The sequence below is a fragment of the Mus musculus genome, chromosome 12, assembly GCF_000001635.26.
Source record: "Mus musculus strain C57BL/6J chromosome 12, GRCm38.p6 C57BL/6J".
Taxonomy (NCBI): domain Eukaryota; kingdom Metazoa; phylum Chordata; class Mammalia; order Rodentia; family Muridae; genus Mus; species Mus musculus.
The window spans coordinates 24,919,529-24,938,690 of record NC_000078.6 but is presented as its reverse complement, the minus strand read 5'-3'; the positions used below and the strand labels follow the sequence as shown (position 1 = coordinate 24,938,690).

The following is a 19,162-nucleotide window of genomic DNA, read 5'->3' as shown; positions in this document are numbered from 1 at the left end:
ACCAATTTGAAGACAAAGGGAGACTAAATAAAGCAAACAATACTCTTAAAAGGCTTTTGTAGGAAATAAAAAAAAAATAATAAAAACACTGTCCAAAGACATATATATATATTCCAAGCCATTAAAAGACACTGAGATAAATAGAGACAAAAACCAGGAACAACGAACTATAAAAGAAACACAGACAATCAATTAACATACAAATTGTTAACTTCATGATTAATTATAAGAACATAATTAGTTAAGAAATGTCTGGGAGGCCAGTGCAGAATGGTGTCAAGTTCAAGGCCGGCCAGACTACATCAACCAAAAACAAAAGCTCCAAAAATGTTAAAAGAACAAGCCACCATTATGATATAGAAGTACACAGAACTTTTGAAAGCCTTTACTTAAACAGCGTGATCTCAACTACTCATTTGAACGGATGACACTTGTACATAAGACAGAGATGAGAGAATGGCAGCTTCCTTCGGACACTCTGAGGACCGGACAGCACTAGAAAATGAAGAGACACGGACTGCCTGCTGTGGCCCTCGGTCTAGTAGGGAGAAGGTATGTGAAGGAACACACTATGTGTCTGTACACTGGTAGTACAAAGGCTCAAGAGACATTTCTCTCCCTTCCTCCTAGGCCAGCCACCCCACCCCGCCCTGCCCCACCCCCAGTCTAATAAAATAATCATCTAAAATTTTTGCCAGGACCATCACACCTCATGCAGAAAGAAAAAAAAATCACCTATACGTTCAGTAAGTAGGGAAGGGAAGATAATCCCACAGCTATTTTGGCGGTAATGGGGTCAGCGAGGTGGGTCTGTGGTTAACAGCACTGGCTGCCCTTCCAGAGAAACCAGGCTTAACTCCTCCCAGCACCCTCCTGTCAGCTTACAAATGTCTGTAACTACTCCCAGCGGTTCTGGTGCCCCTTCCTGGTTGCCGCAGCCACAGTACGCAGGTGATATAGTCACAAGCCGATTGAACACTTATACGCATAAATAAAAATAAATCTACTTTGAAAAAGCAGAAAAAGGCCTGTGAAAACCATGGAGGTCTTGATGACTAGGCAGGTGCTCTGACCCTCAGCGGAGCTCTGCCAGAGCTCTGATTCTTAGCCTCATCCTCCAAAGGGCATCATGGAAAGAAAACAAAAGCCCAGAAATTGCACTGAAAAGGAGAGCACCTCAGGGGACCTCAGGGGCCCACACCACTTGGGGACAGCTTGATGTCCCTGCTAGACAGATCGGTCCTTTCCAAATGATCTAGGGCTACCTATGGACTCCTCCGGTGTTCCTCTGGAAGCCTTCCCCCTCCCTCCCTCCCTCCCTCCCTCCCTCCCTCCCTCCCTCCCTCCCTCCCTCCCTTTCCCTCCCTCCCTCCCTCCCTCCCTCCCTGCCTCCTTCCTTTCCTGCCTTTTACTGGTAAAAGTGCCGGTTAGCAGTCATCCGTGATGCCGTGCGTTGCTACATACAAACTTTTTGTTATATCTTATTATTTCTTCGTGAGTAGGAATGTTCATGTCTGACAGGCCAGAGGTCAATGTCCAGGATCATCTTCCATGCTCTTCCTAGCGTGTGTGTGTTTTGTGGGCTGTTGGTTTGTTTTCTTTGAGACAGGTCTCTAAGTGAGTCTATATACAGCTCACTATTCTGGCTAGACTGGCTACCCGGCAAGGCCCCAGGGTCTTCCTGTCTCATGCTCCACTGTCGCTGGAGTTACAGGTCTGATCCGCCATGCTAGCTTTTCGCGGGCACTGGAGGTCTAGGTTGGGTCCTCATGATTTCCCCCACTGAGCTGTCTCCCTGACCCTGTGCATCATTTTTAAGTGTCTGGTGTAGGGCGGGGCTCCTGTGCCAATGTACCCTGTTATATTGCTCTAGGAGGCTATTCTCATTTTAAACTGCAAACCAACCACGGAAAATAAATATATAACTCAAAGGAAAACACCTTTATAGAATAACTTTGTCTATACATACAAGCCCAGCCTCCCTCCTTACTTCAAAATTTGAGTACTCATAAATAGAATGACTAAAATAAAATTAAATTAAGATGTTGTTTTTAAGCTAGAAGACTAACACTGTGGTAAATTAATATAGTTCAGTCTAAGATAGGAAACAGACTCCTCATCCTCCCTTATCAGTACAAGCACCCAGCTAGGCTGATACAAAACCAACAACAACAACAACAACAACAAAACCTTACCCCACCCCAGACATGCCAGGAGACATCATGACCAAACACACTGCCAGGCTGTGCCATCCTTCAGTGCTAAGACCTAAGTAATCTCTTGCACAAAACTTAAAACCATAGCCTCAGGGTAAGAGGCTGGATTCTGTAAGGGGAGCAAGATAATCTCAAGGCCACACCTAGAAGGGTTCCAAGATAAAACCTCTGCTTCCCGAGGATGCTGGGATGAACACTCACTGGACTGGCAGCTGAGGAGTAGCGACAGGAGAGGTCCAGACCTACTGCCCAGAGTTTACATGACCTGCTGCTGGTGTCCCTGCACCGAGACAAGTGTTCCTTAGGCTGCAAGTGTTTGTGCCAGCATGCTTTAGTCTCAACATCTTCTTCCCCACCAGGGATTTCCAACTGTGACACTGGCTAGGCACTGGTGTCTGCTTGACCAGCCCCTGGCAAGCACCGGGGCCCCCAGGTCTCCCCCAGGTCTAATGAACTTCCTGGCAGATGACACATCACATGTTCTCATACTTGCTGCTGGGGAACCAGCGCTGTCCCTGACTTCACTGGGAGGAAACTCTGGGAACCTTGTTCTTGGGTTCTTCTAGACAGCACTAAAGACATGTCTGTCATTCACTGTTTATCTTCACTGGAATAGAGCTTAGCCAGGCCAAGCTAGTGATGGGCTTAGAGTGCTGGATATAGACAAGGACATCCTCCCTTGTGAGAGTCACCGAGGAATCAAGAGAGTAGGAAGGGTCGAAGCCCCGAGGCATAAGGTGGGGGTAGCTGCTCTCCAGGAGGCTATCTGGTAGGGCGAGATGCTTGCTAAAGCTTTTGCCAAGCTAAAGAATCTCAACTCTTCCAACATGGCAAGGCTGATCAAAAAACCTGCTCATTAAATCTATGCCAAAGACCAGATTACAAAATGGGGCTCTGTTCAGTTCTGAGCTTAGTATACATTGCTAGCAGGTGCTTCTAGATCTATAGACAGATCTATAGATGCTATCCTGACCCATGATGGTCCTAGATTCTCCTTCAGGAGATGAGAGGCCCTGAGCAGATGCAGGAGATGTGGAATATGGGACTCCTCTGGCCTCTCCACACCCCGCACATGCTGCTGTCTAGAGGAGCACATGGCCAAGAGATGCTCTGCTTCCTGAAGGGCAGAAAGGAGAGCTGCAGCTAAACACACAGGGATGAAACACGGACCAGTGACGATAAGGAAATCTGTCCCTTCTGTCTGTGGCCCCTTAAATGAAGCAGGTAACTCTGCTTGTCAGCAAAAGGGGAGGGGAAGAAAACTCCTCCTTGCCCTGGAGAACTGCCAAGGCTGTGCCCTGCCCGTATGTGGGGACTGGGCTGAGTGGGCACAGGACTGGGGGCTTCACATATGCAGGGACAGACAGAAAACTCTGAGCAGAGTTGTTCCTTGTTCCTCTAAGGAACCCAAGCCAATACCCCAAGGAGTCTTGACTGCTGGTATTTCCTATATTCACTTATTAAATCAGCATGTAAAATTGATATATGTTTACATTAAAAGTCTATGAATACACATGTGTATATGACTGTGAACACAAAGAGATAGGTAGGGCAGGAGAAGTATACAGATTTCAATATAAATGTAAGACACATAAAATAGGAGTAAAACTTAACTTAGACTATCAGTCCATTATATGGGCCATAGGACTATTTTGCATTTTATCACTGAACTGAATTTAAAAATCAAGAGAAAATAGAGGGTTTGAGGGTGAAGCATATTTTAATAACCTTAAACAAGTTAACTGTTCCTTCCCTTCCTCTATAGAGAATAGAGTTAGGGTAATATCTCGAGCCAAGAATTACTCTAACAGGATTCTTTTCGGTGATGAACAATTAACTTCCAGATTCTTACCGTCGTGAATTTCGTAAGCCAAACTAGTGATCTTCTGCGTAATGATCATCATTGGGCTGTGACGAAACAAAAGTAGATATTTTAAATGGACAATGTTAGAGCAACATGTACGAAACAGGAAAAAGCCTCAACTCTGCTTACATGGCAATAAAATCCTCAAGTGGTCACCAATGCAAAAACAAAACTTGCAGGGGACTTTTTTTTTAAGAGTTAACTACTCAGGGTGTCTCTGTCCTTGGGAAGTATGAGAGAAAAGAAAGCAAAGGGTTTTTTTTTCCCCCCTCTGTGGTTTTAAAAAGCAAATAAAAGGAGGACTCTATGCTTAAAAACAACCTTCTGTGAGCCAGCCTGCTTCAACTTACACATCCTAAGATGAGGGCAGGGACATCAGATATGGCCAGCTTGTGACTAAGTGCCTCCTCCAACCTTCCCCTGGGCCTGCTGCCCAAGGCTGAACAGCAAAGAGAACAGAAGATGCCCCGAGAAAGGGGGGTGAGCAGAAATTTAAAGAAGTTGGGTGAGAAGTTCAGAGGTGTAGAGCCAAACAGCAAGAGGGAAACAGGAGACAGAAAGGTCAGAAGGCCATCGCCATGCTGAAAGTGGGCACGCTGATGCCAGCCACCCAGAACCAAGAAGCCTGGCATCTGTTAAAGAAATGGCAGCATGGCTCCTACATCCTGTAAGATTCTATCTGAATGGCTAACTTGGAGGAAAACCAAACACTGATATAAGGAAACGGCCCTATTACACCTCACCCTCATGGCATCAGCTTTCAGACGGCTATTCAACTTTCTGAAATGCCAACAGGCAGAACCTGTGCTCTGCATGCTGAGAGAGCCAGGAGTCTCACCACATCATCCTGGAAAAGTCTCTCAAAAAGGACCACATGGAATCACCCTCATCGGGCAGCCAGGGCCAACTGGTCATGAGAGGTAGAGGCTCAGGCTCCATCCAGTGAAGTTCCAATACTGATTTTCTGTCAGCCACACAGCTAAGAGTGGAGGGGGTGGGGGCTGTCTCCCAGTGTGTGCACCCAGTGGAAAGGGTTTGCTTCCACATCTCACTCTGGAGTCAGATTCACAGCTGTGCCCTTGAAGACTCAAGCTCCAAGGGACAAGGTCAGATGAGGGCTGTTTTCCAATTCCCTGTGCTTAAGAGGGAAGGATTTCTCTTGGCTCCCTTAAAAGCCAATTCTTACAAGTTACCTAGGAAATCATTGCTCAGCTGGCCTAATCCCCCAGGTTGCTCTGCACACAGGCCCAGCTGTCATTTCTGCCTTGCAAGACATCCTTCATGTCCTTCAGGATTATACAAATGCTCTGAGATTTCCATCTCCTTTGGGGAAAGACTCATTGTTCTCACCCTGCCTGATTCTCTTCATAATGAATTACAAAAGCCCATTCAGTTCTAAACTCTAAATCCTGTGCACATGTAACTAAGACAACCTAATAAAATAATGGCCGAACTTATGTGATACCTACACACTGACACATTCAGCTATGGCTATCATATATATGATGCATATCATATATATTATGTCCAAGAGATGTATGTTTTGAACGTATGTCCTTATGGTACCCATTGTACACCCACATCCGCCATGTAATTTCTACTCATAGGTGCAAAGGATGCTGAACCTCCAGACAGTACCATATCCTGGTCTGGGAGGCTGAACAGTGCTTAGGTGAGCAGTAGACTCCTAACAAAGACAGGAAGAAGGTGGGGAGCAGGTCTCAGTACCAAATTCTGCCCCCACCCCCCACCCCATCCGAGCCTCCCGGAGTCACTCTGCAAAGGCAGCAACCAACACTGGTGACCATGTGTTGCCTTTGGTTTTTAGTAGTGGCAATCCATTGCCTCTGGCTCAACTGCTCCCAGGAGTACAGTGAACATAAGACTACAACAAAAGAAGACGGAATCAGTACAGACTGCAGAGGAGTGTGCTGTGAAAAAAGATAAGAAAGGATTGCTGGAAATTTCAGAAGAGATGAATGGATCGAAGAGAGTTAAGGAAGCTGGAGAGGAACAGATTGACAAACTCAACACAGAGCAAGAGTGAAGCTGGGAGACAGGAGCCTGGGATAGGGAGGGGCAGCCTGGGATAGGGAGGGGACAAAAATATGTCAAAACCCATACCCTTTTAGGGCAGAGCCTGCTGCTATACAGAGAAAACACCATTAGGAACCCAACACAGCCCCTCACAGAGTAGTTACGGAGTTTTCCTCAACAGCACACTCTACGTATCAGTTTCAGAGCAGTTACTGAGACGGACATGGTGCTTTCACTCTATCCTTATTGACAGAAGGGCACTCCCTGATACCTAATCCCTTCCCCTGTCGAAGAATTTGGCATAGCCTGCTGGGCAGGGCAAAGAGCCTCCCATCTGTTCTAGAGCAGGCAGGGAAGCAGTCTCCGGACTCCAAAGGAGGGGTCAGGGCCTGGATGAGACCTGCTCTATCTTCTCTGTGACAACATCACTGTCTCCGTGAAAGACAACTGGGGACGCAGGAAAGAGACTTCCACGACTCTGGTCATTGGAACAGCTTCGGTTAACACAAAGATACTCCTTTCAATGAAGGAAAATTTTAAACTTATTTTTATCTTGCACATATGAGTGTCTGTATGTGTGTATGTGTACCATGTGCATGCAGTGCCTGTAAAGACTAGAAGGGGGTGTCACGAAGTTACAGATGGTTGTGTGCCACCATGTAGATGTTAGGAATTGAACCTGGGTCCTCTGCAAAGCAGCAAGCACTCTTAGACTCTGAGACATCTCCATCCCCTGAACTAAAACATTAAAAAACAAAAGAACAAAGCAACACACACAACCCTCTATATTTTCTGATATAAAAAATGATGAGAACATTTACAATAATAATAACAATAACAATAATAATAGTAATAATAATTATTATTATTATATTATACATTTCTCTACAAAGAATGAGAGCAGAATAGAATAATTTGGTCCCAAATTCTCAACTGTAGTCGACACTACAAGAAAAGGGAGGTTTAAGATAAAGGAATACTTTTAGCACTGTCTTGCTATCTCTCAGAGATGTCTGAACTCCAATGATGCTTGTGTATTAATGCCCAAGTAACTACAAGCACCCACTTGCTACCAGGCCATGTTACCTAACAACAAAGGCAAGCTGTTATGTCCCTGCACTCAAATCCCCTTTATGCAAACAAGTGTTCTTTATCTATAAGATAAAGATGGAGATGAAACAAGCCCCACCTGCCCAACACCAAATGCACTGGGGTGAGAGCTCAGGCCAGTCTGAGTCACCATTGATTTACTTACTCTCCCGCTCAGAAACAGAACACTTAATTAACAGCCACAAAGCACCAAGCTTTGACTTCACCAGAGACACAATGAACCACACATTCTTGCTGCCACAGGACTAGAGAATGATGACCAGGTAGATATACAATCTGCAAGTGCTGCACAAGACAACAGAGAGAGGGATGGGAAACACAGATGAGAGGTAACAGCACCCCAAAGTGACATGTGAATGGAGATTCGGCTGCTCGACGGCCTGGGGTAAGGGCATTCCAGGAGGAAAGGAAGCCAAGGTCACAGCCTGGAGAAGAAAGTGTGACTGGCCTTGGAAGAGCAGCAAGGAGACTAGTGTGAGGAGGGGACAGGGCAGAGGCAGGCTTCTCAGGGCTGTGCCTTCCACCAAGAGATAAGGATGACTGGGTTTCAGTGGGAACTCTTCTCACTCAGTGAAAAGACTGAGCAAAGACCATAAGGTGCAGAAGTGGAGATAAGGGAGCAGGGGAGGTAGACAGAGGAGGTGGGCAGGGAGGTTGACAGGGGAGGTGGACAGGGGAGTGCAGGACCAAAACAAGCCACCTGCAGCGAGTCCCAGGTGTGTTCTAAAGCCAGCGGGGGTTTTGATGACAATTTGGTGTAGCTGAGGCAGGGTTTCAGACCAGATGCTACCAAGGTTCCTGACAAGGGTAAGGGACACCAGAGCAACAGGTGAGAGATCCAGGAGTCTACACTGAGTGTGTTTTATGCAAGATGCTGATTAGACAATGGATTGGAACATGGGGAACAAGCCAGCTGGCTATATGGAGCAAAATTCACAAAATGGGCCAGCAACTTGGCTCAGTGGTTAATCTGCCACCAAGTCTAATGCCCTGAGTTTGGTTCCCAGGTCCCACATGGAGGAGGAGAGAACTGACTCCTGCCATCTGTAATCTGTACTTCTCTAACGTTCATGCACATGTATGCACACACGAACATGTGCACACACACACACAAATTAACAGAACATAATTAAAAATTTCAAACCCATAAATCCTGACTGCCCTCTACCGTGGCAGTGGAAGGGGGAACTCTTTAATATTTCTCAAGGCAGGTACTGACTCTAATGTGGAAAGGATAGTGACAACCATGTGGATTAAATAAAGTAACATCGCCAGTCCCTTACACAGCACCTGAGACACAGCACAGCCCTCCAAAAGCTGAACCTCTCTCACAGTCATGCAGTCACACCGTCACCTACCAAATATGAAGACTGCTTCAGGCACAAGGTGTTGAAGGGGCACAATAACCAAATGGGAAGTGTTGTTTCTGAAGATGCTTCCTGCCAGGACCAAGAGATACACAGGTGTGCACAGACATACACACACTCACACACACACACATACACACACATACACACATGTGCTCGTACACACACACAACACACACACATATACACACAACACACATATACACACACATACACACATGTGCTCATACACACACATATACACACACATACACACATGTGCTCATACAGACACACAACACACATACACACACATACATATACACACATACACACACACAACACACATACACACACATGCTCATACACACACAAAACACACATATACACAACACACACACACAACACACATACACACACATGCTCATACACACATAAAACACACATATACACAACACACACATATACACAACACACACACATGCTCATACACACACACACCACACACACACATACACACACAACACATACACACACACAACACACACATACACACACATGCTCATACACACACACCACACACACATATACACAACACACACACATACACACAACACACACACACACATATACACAACACACACATACACACACACGGTTTTGCTTTCCATAGTTTTTATGGTCTCCAGCCAACCACAGTCTGAACACATAAAATGAAAAATTCTGGAAACACTCCCCTGTTTTACATTTTATGCTTCTGTGAGTAGCACCTTGTGGATTCCATTCTGTTCCACTGTGGTCACAAATCACTATTTCTCCGGCCCACCCTGCTGAGTATGCTGTTACCCATCAGCCCTGTAGAAGCCGTCTCAGCCATCAGAGCAACTGTCGCAGTACCCGAGTGCCCGGGCCTGGGTAGCACTTAACAAGAGCCCTGAAGTGGAAACACAGTGGCTCGGCCATGCCAAAGGGAAGCAGCTTCTTTCTGTGAATGTGCAGGCTTACTGTGGCTATGTGTACACAGAAAAACAGTACAAACAGGATTAATTGCCATGATACGTGGAGTCCCCTGTGGTTTAAACCAGCTCCCATGGATAAAGGGGAGTTATCGCAGCTACCTTAATGAGTGATATTTGAATAAATGTCTAGATGACAGAGACTTCAGAGAGCCGAGAGAGAAGACCCCAATCATTTCCTCTGGGGTTTGAACAAGCAGATGCTCCAAGTCTGAACAAGGGTGCTCCAAACAGGAGGGTAAAGGAAGAAGGCACAGGAGAACAAGGTGCAGAGAGAAGAAGGTGCAGAGGAGAGTGGCCTGGATGCTGGCTGGAGCAATTCAGGCAGGGTCTGCAGACCGGAGTGAAGGAGGTGATCCTGATACGTTCTACCATGCTGCCCCCAGAATCCACTCAGCTCAGGCGGGGCAGGGAGCAGCCAACAGAGTCCCCGCGGCTCTAGTTTGTTTACTCCTGTGGTGACAAATGCAGGAGCAGCAAGACAGGATGCTTCCTGTAGTCCAATGTAGGTCAAGGGCTGGGAGACACTCCCCCAGGAAGACCCCCCCAGAGCTGGAGGTGCAAAGTCCCCCGTGGCTGATTATTCCACATCACCCTATTTACACACAGTTACTGGGCACCGTGTGAGGAGGATTATAAAGAACAGCTAGCGGCCTTCATGACTCATTCCACAGAACACAAAAACATGTCTAAAATTAGACTCTGGACTCCAATAAGGCTTCTCAAGATGGGGAGGCAAAAATGGCAATCACACCTGCAGCGTTTAGGCCACGTCTGTCCCTGCCTCTGCTCGAAAAGAACAGGCTTCCACAAAAGCCCTACCAAACGCATTGGGCATGCTCAGTCAGCCTTAGCCAGGGGACACAGGAGACCAGCTGGCAGGCCAACACCCACTCAGCAGCTGATATTATATGCCTCGCTGTAAGACACAGCCTTCGATTTGAATGGGAATTATTCCACACGCACCCCCTTGTGTGTCTGTTTTGCGGTGGACACATTGAGCGATCCTTTTAGCAACACAGATCTGATTCCAGCGAGAACACGGTTCTTGCCTCCTGCAATTTATTCATTCACAAGAGGCAAGGGCTTTCTTTCCTCTTCACGTCACAAATGCCCAATATAGTTATTTAAAGAAATAAGCCAGGATGTCCCCACTGAGTTATGATCCCACAACTGCTCTTCTGCATATTTTCTGTATTTACTTATTGGGATGGAGGGCATGCAGATCGGCTTAGAGGCAGCGCATCGGAGCTGCATCTCATTCTCCCATGTGGGCCCTGAGAATCAAACCCAGGCCATCAGCCTTGGCAGCAAGCACCTTTACCCACTGAGCCATCTCATTGGCCTTGCTGCGCTCTTCTTATTTCTAGTATCTATCCCGATTGCCTAAGCGGTCTCCTTGCTGTCTGAGGAGGGTGATCACTGCTCTCAAGCATTTATTCTTTTGGTTGTACTTCATTGTGAGTTGGCTTTTTAGGGTCTTACTGTACCCTAGCTGGCCTAGAACTTGCTATGTAGACCATGCTGGTCTCAAACCTATGACCACCCTCCTGCCTCTGTGTCCCATGGGGATTGTCATTGGGATTATAAACTTAGTCTACACTCAGCATCTCTAGGCAAATGACTGCATTAAGGTACCAGTATAACTTGAGAAGAATTAGTAGGTTTGGCTATCTTGGACAAGCATAGTAAGAAATGCCTTTAAGACACATAAAAATAGCTTAGTCAGGAGTCCAACTACCCAAGGATGTATCTGATAACCCAAACCCAGTGACATCACTCACTCAAGGTAACCAGATGCAGGCCCATGATGTCCACTGGACAGTATACAAGCAGAGACCAAGAGCAACGCTCTGCACACGTGTAGAGACCCCACCTTGATCTGCCCTGTGGCTAGAGTCTCACCTAGGCTCCTGACTTAAATCAGAGCCTTCTGTCAGATACTGGACCTGACCTTCAGCTGAGATGTGAGCAGACCTGGGGAGACAGGCTTAGGATCATAGTTGTGAACTTTGTGTGATGACCCTCAGCACAATAAGATAAAACTTTTGTTACCAACTCTGCATATCCACTTTCTTACTGGTAACACTGTATTTATACAGGCAGGCTGTTTCTCAAGTTCAGATCTCTAAGTGAGATTTTACAGCTATCTTCAAGGCCCAGTCCATTTCATCTCAGACACATTCCTGGGCATTTCACAGCTGCTTTTGAAAGAGGCTCTTCTTTTTTTCCTATTACATCTTTAAGTTATTTCCAACAGAGATACTAATCATTTCCTACTTTTCTTGCATCGCGTTTCTAAAGCTGAGGCGAGACCTCACGACTTCAGTGGCTTTCTAACTTTTCTGCAACTAGAAACTTCTAATAATAGGACAGTCTTTTATCAGAAGAAATCCTGAACCTAACATTATACAAGGATCTGTACATATACACACACACTCACCCACTCTCTCTCGCCTCCCTCCACTCTCCCACTCCATCTTCATCCCACTCCATCATCCCTCTTCTAGTCTCATTCAAGAGATGAAAACGTAATTCCTCAGCAAGAGCCCAGGCCTCCCTTTCTTGTGCTTCCTCCAGACACTCACACTTTGAAGAGCAATGACACTTGTCCTAATCTACAGGATGGCCCTTCTTCTACCCCCTGCTGTCCCCTCCCCTTGTCCCTTACCAGGGAGCACTGGCCTATAGGCTGCTCTTTTCTAGGAGGTCCACTTTAAAAAGAGGAGAAGGAGAGGGCAAAATGGGGGAAAGGGTCGTGGGAAGGGGGTTACTAGGAAGGGGGCAGTGAGCAGGACGTAAAGTGAAAAGTGAACAGGTTAAAGAAAAAAAAAAGAACAAGTTCTTTGGCTGCGAGCTGCCTGGGGAAGCTTGCTTCACTTAGCTCAATTCTGTATCCAATCTCTATTAGTTTACTAATCATGGTCAAATGCTTCCTCCAGTGGTTAAAAATGATTCTCTTAACTGGGATTATTATAAACAGGTGGTCTACCTTAAAAATGCTACACCGTTTTTTTTCCTATAGACATTTAAAATTATACAGAAATATTTATCAATTTCAACAAAATACTGCTGAAGTCACATCATAAATAACTTTGAAAAAATCATTACCCTCCCCCTCCCCCTCCCCCCTCTCTGATCTGGCCCATTACTCCCCCCCATCCTCCTTCCTCACAGCCTGGGAAGCAGAGGCTCCCTCCCCGATGGACTGTAATGTGAGAATAAACCTTTATGTTAATCCACCGTGAAGGCAGTTGTTTTGACAACAGCCTATGAGTGCTACATAGCCTAGAAAGATGTTATGTAAAGGGAGTAGAAAGTAGCAAGGGTTTGGAGTAGCAGATAAGGGAGGTGAAACAGTAACAACTGTGAGGGTCCTGTGAGGTCCGAGTCCCAAGGACGTCTACTAATACTGACCCAGAAGGGTCTAAAACCCAATCAGTTTGGTTAGGTTAAAGTACTAGAGTTAAAAAGAGAGAGAAAGGAACTCTCTTTATATGGAGTGAATAGGGACACCCAGACTGGAGGATTCAGGGTTCTCACTGCTTGACATGCCTGGGACCTGCAGACAGAACCTGGGTGCTGGGATCCATAGCTCTGGGTGAATATTTACTGTCTGGCATGGCCAGCTTTCAGCGGCTATTCTTAGCATGGGTCCGCTTTCTAGAGACTCTGATCGGTTGGTTCATAGCTGGTTCCCAACCTCACCCCACCATGGTGACAACATGGGAGCTGGGCCACTCCCTCTGATTCACAGCGAGCCCACTATGTGCTGATTCACAGCGAGCCCACTATGTGCTGATGCTGTAGGAACATCTGTGTTTAGAGATGAGCTGCTGCTCTGGTCCTCATCCCTGCACTCTACTTCTGCCCAGTGTTTCTCTATCTTTCCTTTTTCTTCCTTTCTTCTTTCACATATGTCATCTGTTTTGGCTTGGTGTTGTTTCTTATTTGGGGACACAACTTGCTTTCATTCGAGCTTATTTTTAAAATCAATATAATAAAATCTACCTTACATAGAGTAAGGAAGGAAGGAATAAGGGAGGAAAAGACACTCTATCCTTTAAAATTCTCCCTTTTACAGGTAATTTTTCTCAAATAACTTGGCCAATTTCTATCACCAGAAATATGATTTCTTTCCTAACTTGCTTATCTTCAAATTGTATGTTTTATGCATTTTGATACTTCCCAGATGGCTCAAGACTGGAAAAGGCAACCCCTCTCCTTCAGGGGAGAAAGCTGCGGGGGTGTGAGGTAAAGTGTGAAGTGTCCTGATGCCCACCTGAACCCCGCACGGCAGGACCCATGTTTCTTTACAAAGACAGGAGCTGGTACTGCACTTATCTCCCAGTGCTCCTTTGCCTTCCTCACAGGATAAGGAGGCTGCTCAGTGCCAAGGGGGAAATGCATTCTCTCTGAAGAAACAAAGGCCAGAAGTGAGTTCCACTACTCCCCGGAGGGAGGGGAGCAGGGAGGGAAGGAGAGAAAGGAAGGAGAGAGGGCTAAATAGAGAGAAAGTACCTGGTGGAGGGGGGTGGCCTTCAATACTTATAAATGCTTGCAAAAATTCCTATTAGATTAAAAAACTTCTTTCAATCCCACAATGCCATGTTAAGAGTCTAACTGCTCTATATTTAGAACGTTTATACAAGGCAATTTAAAGGCTCAGGTTATCTCTGTGACTTATTCAGTATTACAAATGTTTAACAGCTTTCCATTGGACGTACTAAATGAAATTATAGTCTGTATTTTTAACCACTATGTTAGAATAGATAAAAGAGGTCACTGAATCAAGTTTTAATCTTACCCTGAAAAATCAGCAGAATATTGTCCATAATCAAAGATATAGACTCTAGTAATCTGACACACTGAGAGGTATCCCAAAGCAAACACAAAGCAACATCTGCAAAACAAAGATAAGCCGCATTAGTGGGGATGCTCATCTTCTTAACGGTACATTGTCAAGAAATGCACTACTTCACATGGTTCAACAGTCAAACAGTAAGTCTACCCTACAAATAACAGGTTATGAGAACTCTTTCCTAATATGGGGGACAAACTGAAGATGAAACTGACCACGGCTGCTCTTCAATCTTATTCTGAAAGACAGACACACACACAAAATTAAGACAAGTGAAAGCCATGAACATAAAAAATGTGATTACTGGTGACAGCTTTAATTCCTCAGCCCCTGCTTCCATATACATTACACGATTCTTAGCTAGATTTCCCCCATTTATGTCATACATGTGTGCATGCTTTTGCATGTGTGCAGACACTAGTGTGTTCGAGTGCTTAGAGACACTAAGATCAGAGCTGGAGTCATCTTCCCCCATCCTTCTTCCTTCCTTCCTCGTGGTGGCATGGTCCCTCCATCACATCCACACCTCACTCCGATATGGCTAGTCTTGCAAGACAGCTTGGTCTGGGATTCCCTGCCTGCTGTGGCTGAATTTTAGGTGAGCCAATACCATGCCCACACAGTATTTATGGGTTCTGGGGAATGTGACTTCTGGCCTTATGCTTTCTAGCAATTTAATCTGATTTTTTAAATATGCCCTCAGCAGTCTAAAATCATGACCTTTATAGTGAGTGGATGAGGGGCTCTCACCTACAACCAGCTAGTGACTTTAATAAACTTAAAGATGTGAGATGGAATTACAACTAAACACAGTATGGAAAATGAGTTTACTCATTAATGAAAAAAAAAAGAAACAAACAAACAAACAAAAAAACATATCCTAGAGGATGTAACACCACACGGGACAAAGGCTGCAATGGCAGGTCCCACTCTCAGGAAACAGATGCACTACTAACCAAAAAGTAGGGCTGGAGAGAGGAAGCTAGGCCTTTATCTCATGGGAAAACAACTCTAGAGGGATTAAATAGTCAAATATGAAACCATAACAAGTGGGAATTATGACTAAATGGTCAGATGCAGCTCTCAAACCAGAGGGTTTTCTAAACACTCGTTCCAGAAGCAATCGAAGGGAAAAGTTATCTTTTTTAGCTAAACTCAGTCTTAAGCTTCTCATGGAGGTGAATGGGTGGATTTATAACTTACTTCTTTAAAGCTATGAAAAAAAGGAAAGGGGGTGGGGGGACTGAGTGTAGTGGCAAGTCCATTTAATGTCAGCTTGCAGGAACAGAAGGCAAGTGAGTCGCTGTGAACTCGAGTTCAGACTGGTCTAACTAGCAAGTTCCAGGACAACCAGGGTTAAATAGAGACCCTGTCTTGAAAGAAAGAAAGAAAGAAAGAAAGAAAGAAAGAAAGAAAGAAAGAAAGAAAGAAAGAAAGAAAGAAAGAAAGAAAGAAAGAAAGAAAGAAAGAAAGAGAGAGAGAGAGAGAGAGGGAGGGAGGGGTTGAAAAAGAAAAAAGAGAAAAAAATTATTGCATGCTAAAACCAGCACTTATTTGCGATATTATTTTATAAATTCAAGTAGGGGTTTGTACAGGAAGGCTAGCAGTGATAATTAATCACCGCAGTGACAAGTCACAACGATACACGTGCATTTGCTAAAACGTAAGCCCGGCCTGGTGTCAGTTCTTGGGAGGCTGAGGCCTGTTTTCAAGTTCAGAGGCCCACCTTTACTACAGAGTAAGTTCAAGACCAGCCTGGGCCATTTGGTAAGACACATTTACAAAATAAAGAGTAAAAAAAGTGACAAGGACCCAGCTCAGTGCAGGGCTCAGTACTGAGCTGATCTTGCATGCGCAAGATCCTGGGCTCGGTATGACCAGTACAGGAGGAAAAAATAATTCAATAAGGCAAAAATCTCGTAGTACCTTGAGGGAAAAAGACACTTCCTTAACATGAAAAAGTCTAAATGCGGGCTGGGAAGGTTGCTTGCAGGTACCCAGAACTCAGGAGAAATGCCAAGCAGAAAGGCACAAGCCTGTACGCCTGGCAAGCAGGGAGACAGAGACAAGAGGCCCTCTGGAGCTCAGAGGACAAGCAGGCCGGCTATCTGACTTAGTGAGTTCCAGATTTTGTGAGGAACTGCATCTCAAGAAGTTAGGCTTCGAAGGAAAACACAACGGACACGACAGCCTGAGATCTGTCCCCAGAAAAGGTGTAAGAGAGCCAGCTTCACAACAGTGTCCTCTGATTTCCACCCGTGCAGTGCGGCATGACAACCTACCACACAGCTCTCATACACACGAACAACGGCAACAACAATGTGAAAAAGGAAGACACAAGATCTTGACCTCTGGCCTCACATGCACACTCGTGTTTCTGCACACATATTTGTATTCTGCTGCCGTTAAATTCATGTCTAAGTTTACCATCCCAACTGCAATCCTACCAAGGCCTCTGGTGGGGCTAACCGGCTGATCTTCAGGGGCTTCCGGCCAACTAATGAAACTCAAGATGCTGAAGCCCTGTCCCATTCTAACACAGGAAAGAATATGCTGTGGGGATTGAGGTTGTAGCATTTGTTTCAAAAATAGATCAAAAGATTATCCAAACAAGAGACAGTTGAAAAAGATGATAATAACACCAGCAATATTAAACCAGGGGTGAGAGGAATGGGGTTCAGCGAAGTGAGACAATAGCTTGTTTCAGGGACAGTTCCCCAAGGGCACACACACACACATATACACGAAACACCAACCAGTCAAAATATGAAAAGATCTAAATGTAAAAAGATCACGAAAAGTCATACAACAAGCTAAAAGAGAATACCTGGAGTCACGTGTTATTCTCCTGGGTAACCACAGGAGCATAAAACTCACAGATGCCCTGAAGAGTCTCCTACAGGCATACCAGAGAGTTCCATACGACAGATTGCAAAGTATTGCATGAAAATATAACATACTAGATTAATGTCCCTAACAGAAAACTCCCAAGCAGTTAAGAAACAGATTAAAAATTCAAGTGGAAAATAGATAAGAATGCCAATGAGCAAATTATATAAGAAAAAAAAAAGTAACCAATGGCTTATTTAGAAAAATAAATGAGTGGTCACCAGAGATAACTTGAAACTCAGCAGGATGGAGACCGTGCATGTTCAACACAGATGGGCCAAAGCAGTTAACACTCAGGCTACACAGGAGACTCAGCTCTCAACTGGTTTTGCATCTGTCTGTCTATTAGCCAGTCAATTAATCATCTGTCTGTATGTCTGCCTATTGTATGGGAGGATCATGAAAACCACTGTGGAAGTCTTGAGATTATAGGACACACCCCTACTCCCAATTTCTTCCCTGTTGAGGATGCTACCTCAACATCCTGTCAACTGACCTACACCCCAGCCTGAAGAATGGAATTTCTTAAATCCTTTAAGTAGGTATTTTTGCAGCATAGATTAGTGTGTGCATCTGTGTGTGTGTGTGTGTGTGTGTGTGTGTGTATTTATTTCTTTGAACTGAAAATCCCACTTTCTTACTTTACTCAGTACACTTAGGACAAAGTTGTGGGTCTGCAGTATAATGGTGGAAATATTACACAATGGTACAATACTAAGCAATTCTACCCAACGCGACATTTAGAGATTTCATTTCCTGCCTAATTAGGGTGGAAGTATTTGTGTGGCAGAAATTGATAAGTAAGATAAATCTGGTCATTAAAATCAAATCATCCATTTTAGCCTTTAAGGAAAAAAGGCTATGTCTGGTTTTATAAATATATTAATATATATAAATATATTTTTATTTGGCCCTGCCCTGCCCATTTGTGTACCACAATGGCTGTTCTTGTCTTACAGCAGTCATAGAAGCCTAAAATAATTACTATCTCATCTTGTTAGAGAAAATGTTCACTGACCCTAATTTAGGATTAAATTGTGGGTGAAGATAGTAATAATTCAAGTTGTTTTAATTAAAAGAGTCAAGATGTCAGCCATTGTGAAGCGGGACATCACCACCACTATTTCATTAGCATACACATCAGCCAGCGCTCACCTCAGAGTGACATTAGTTCATCAATAACGCAAGCAGCTACTTTACTGAGCTGGGGATTAATTACAAATCAATCTGTAGTCAGTGCTGTCAAACCACAGCTGCTTGCAACCACAGGCTAGCTATGAACATTTCGGCACTAGTCAATGTCAGCATCTCACGGGAACTGTGCACACAAAGTTTACAAGGAAGTGTACCAGTCATGTCATTATTTGTAAATTATTTACTTCATATCCACCCCATCCATCCATTTTAAAATAAGTACATACGGCACTATCAGCATCTAAAAGGAACTGGCTGATTCCAGCCCCTGATCCAGATACCAACATCCACCTGACACCACCAAGTTCCTCACATAATGGCACAGTAGCTACACAGAAGCCTCCCTCCTTTCCTGGTACACTTTAACCACCCTGTAACAGGTTACTTTTGGTGGCCAACACAAGGGAGATAGTATATAAGCAGACTGTGTTTAAGGAATAATTAGTCTGTGTTTGCTCAACACAGACGCCATGTTTGTTTAATGTTTTCTGCCCACAGTGCTGAACCCACAGACGTGGAAACCACAGAGGGAAGCCAACTGCCTGCTTTCTGTACATCGTTCCCAGAAAGCTAGTTAGTTGGGAAACATGGGCTAGTACTGGTGATCCACATGCACTTACTCTTGGAAA

General features: G+C 44.8%; 1 protein-coding gene across 13 annotated transcripts in view; it reads right to left on the bottom strand.

Moving 5' to 3' along the window:
* The window catches only part of Mboat2 (membrane bound O-acyltransferase domain containing 2), a 132,966-nt gene that overhangs the window by 25,710 nt on the left and 88,094 nt on the right, over window positions 1-19,162 (bottom strand). For 4 of the 13 annotated variants that reach the window (XM_006515167.4, XM_011243889.2, NM_026037.3 and 1 more), the window contains 2 exons: window positions 14,397-14,492; window positions 4,069-4,124 (listed from right to left, as the gene is read on the bottom strand). The exons of 4 other annotated variants lie outside the window; for them this stretch is intronic. In XM_006515167.4, the coding sequence (XP_006515230.1) occupies window positions 4,069-4,124; window positions 14,397-14,492 (152 nt within the window). The remainder of the gene's footprint in view (window positions 1-4,068; window positions 4,125-14,396; window positions 14,493-19,162) is intronic. 5 more of the 13 variants (XM_030246883.1, NM_001083341.1, XM_006515168.1 and 2 more) reach the window with 2 other exon arrangements.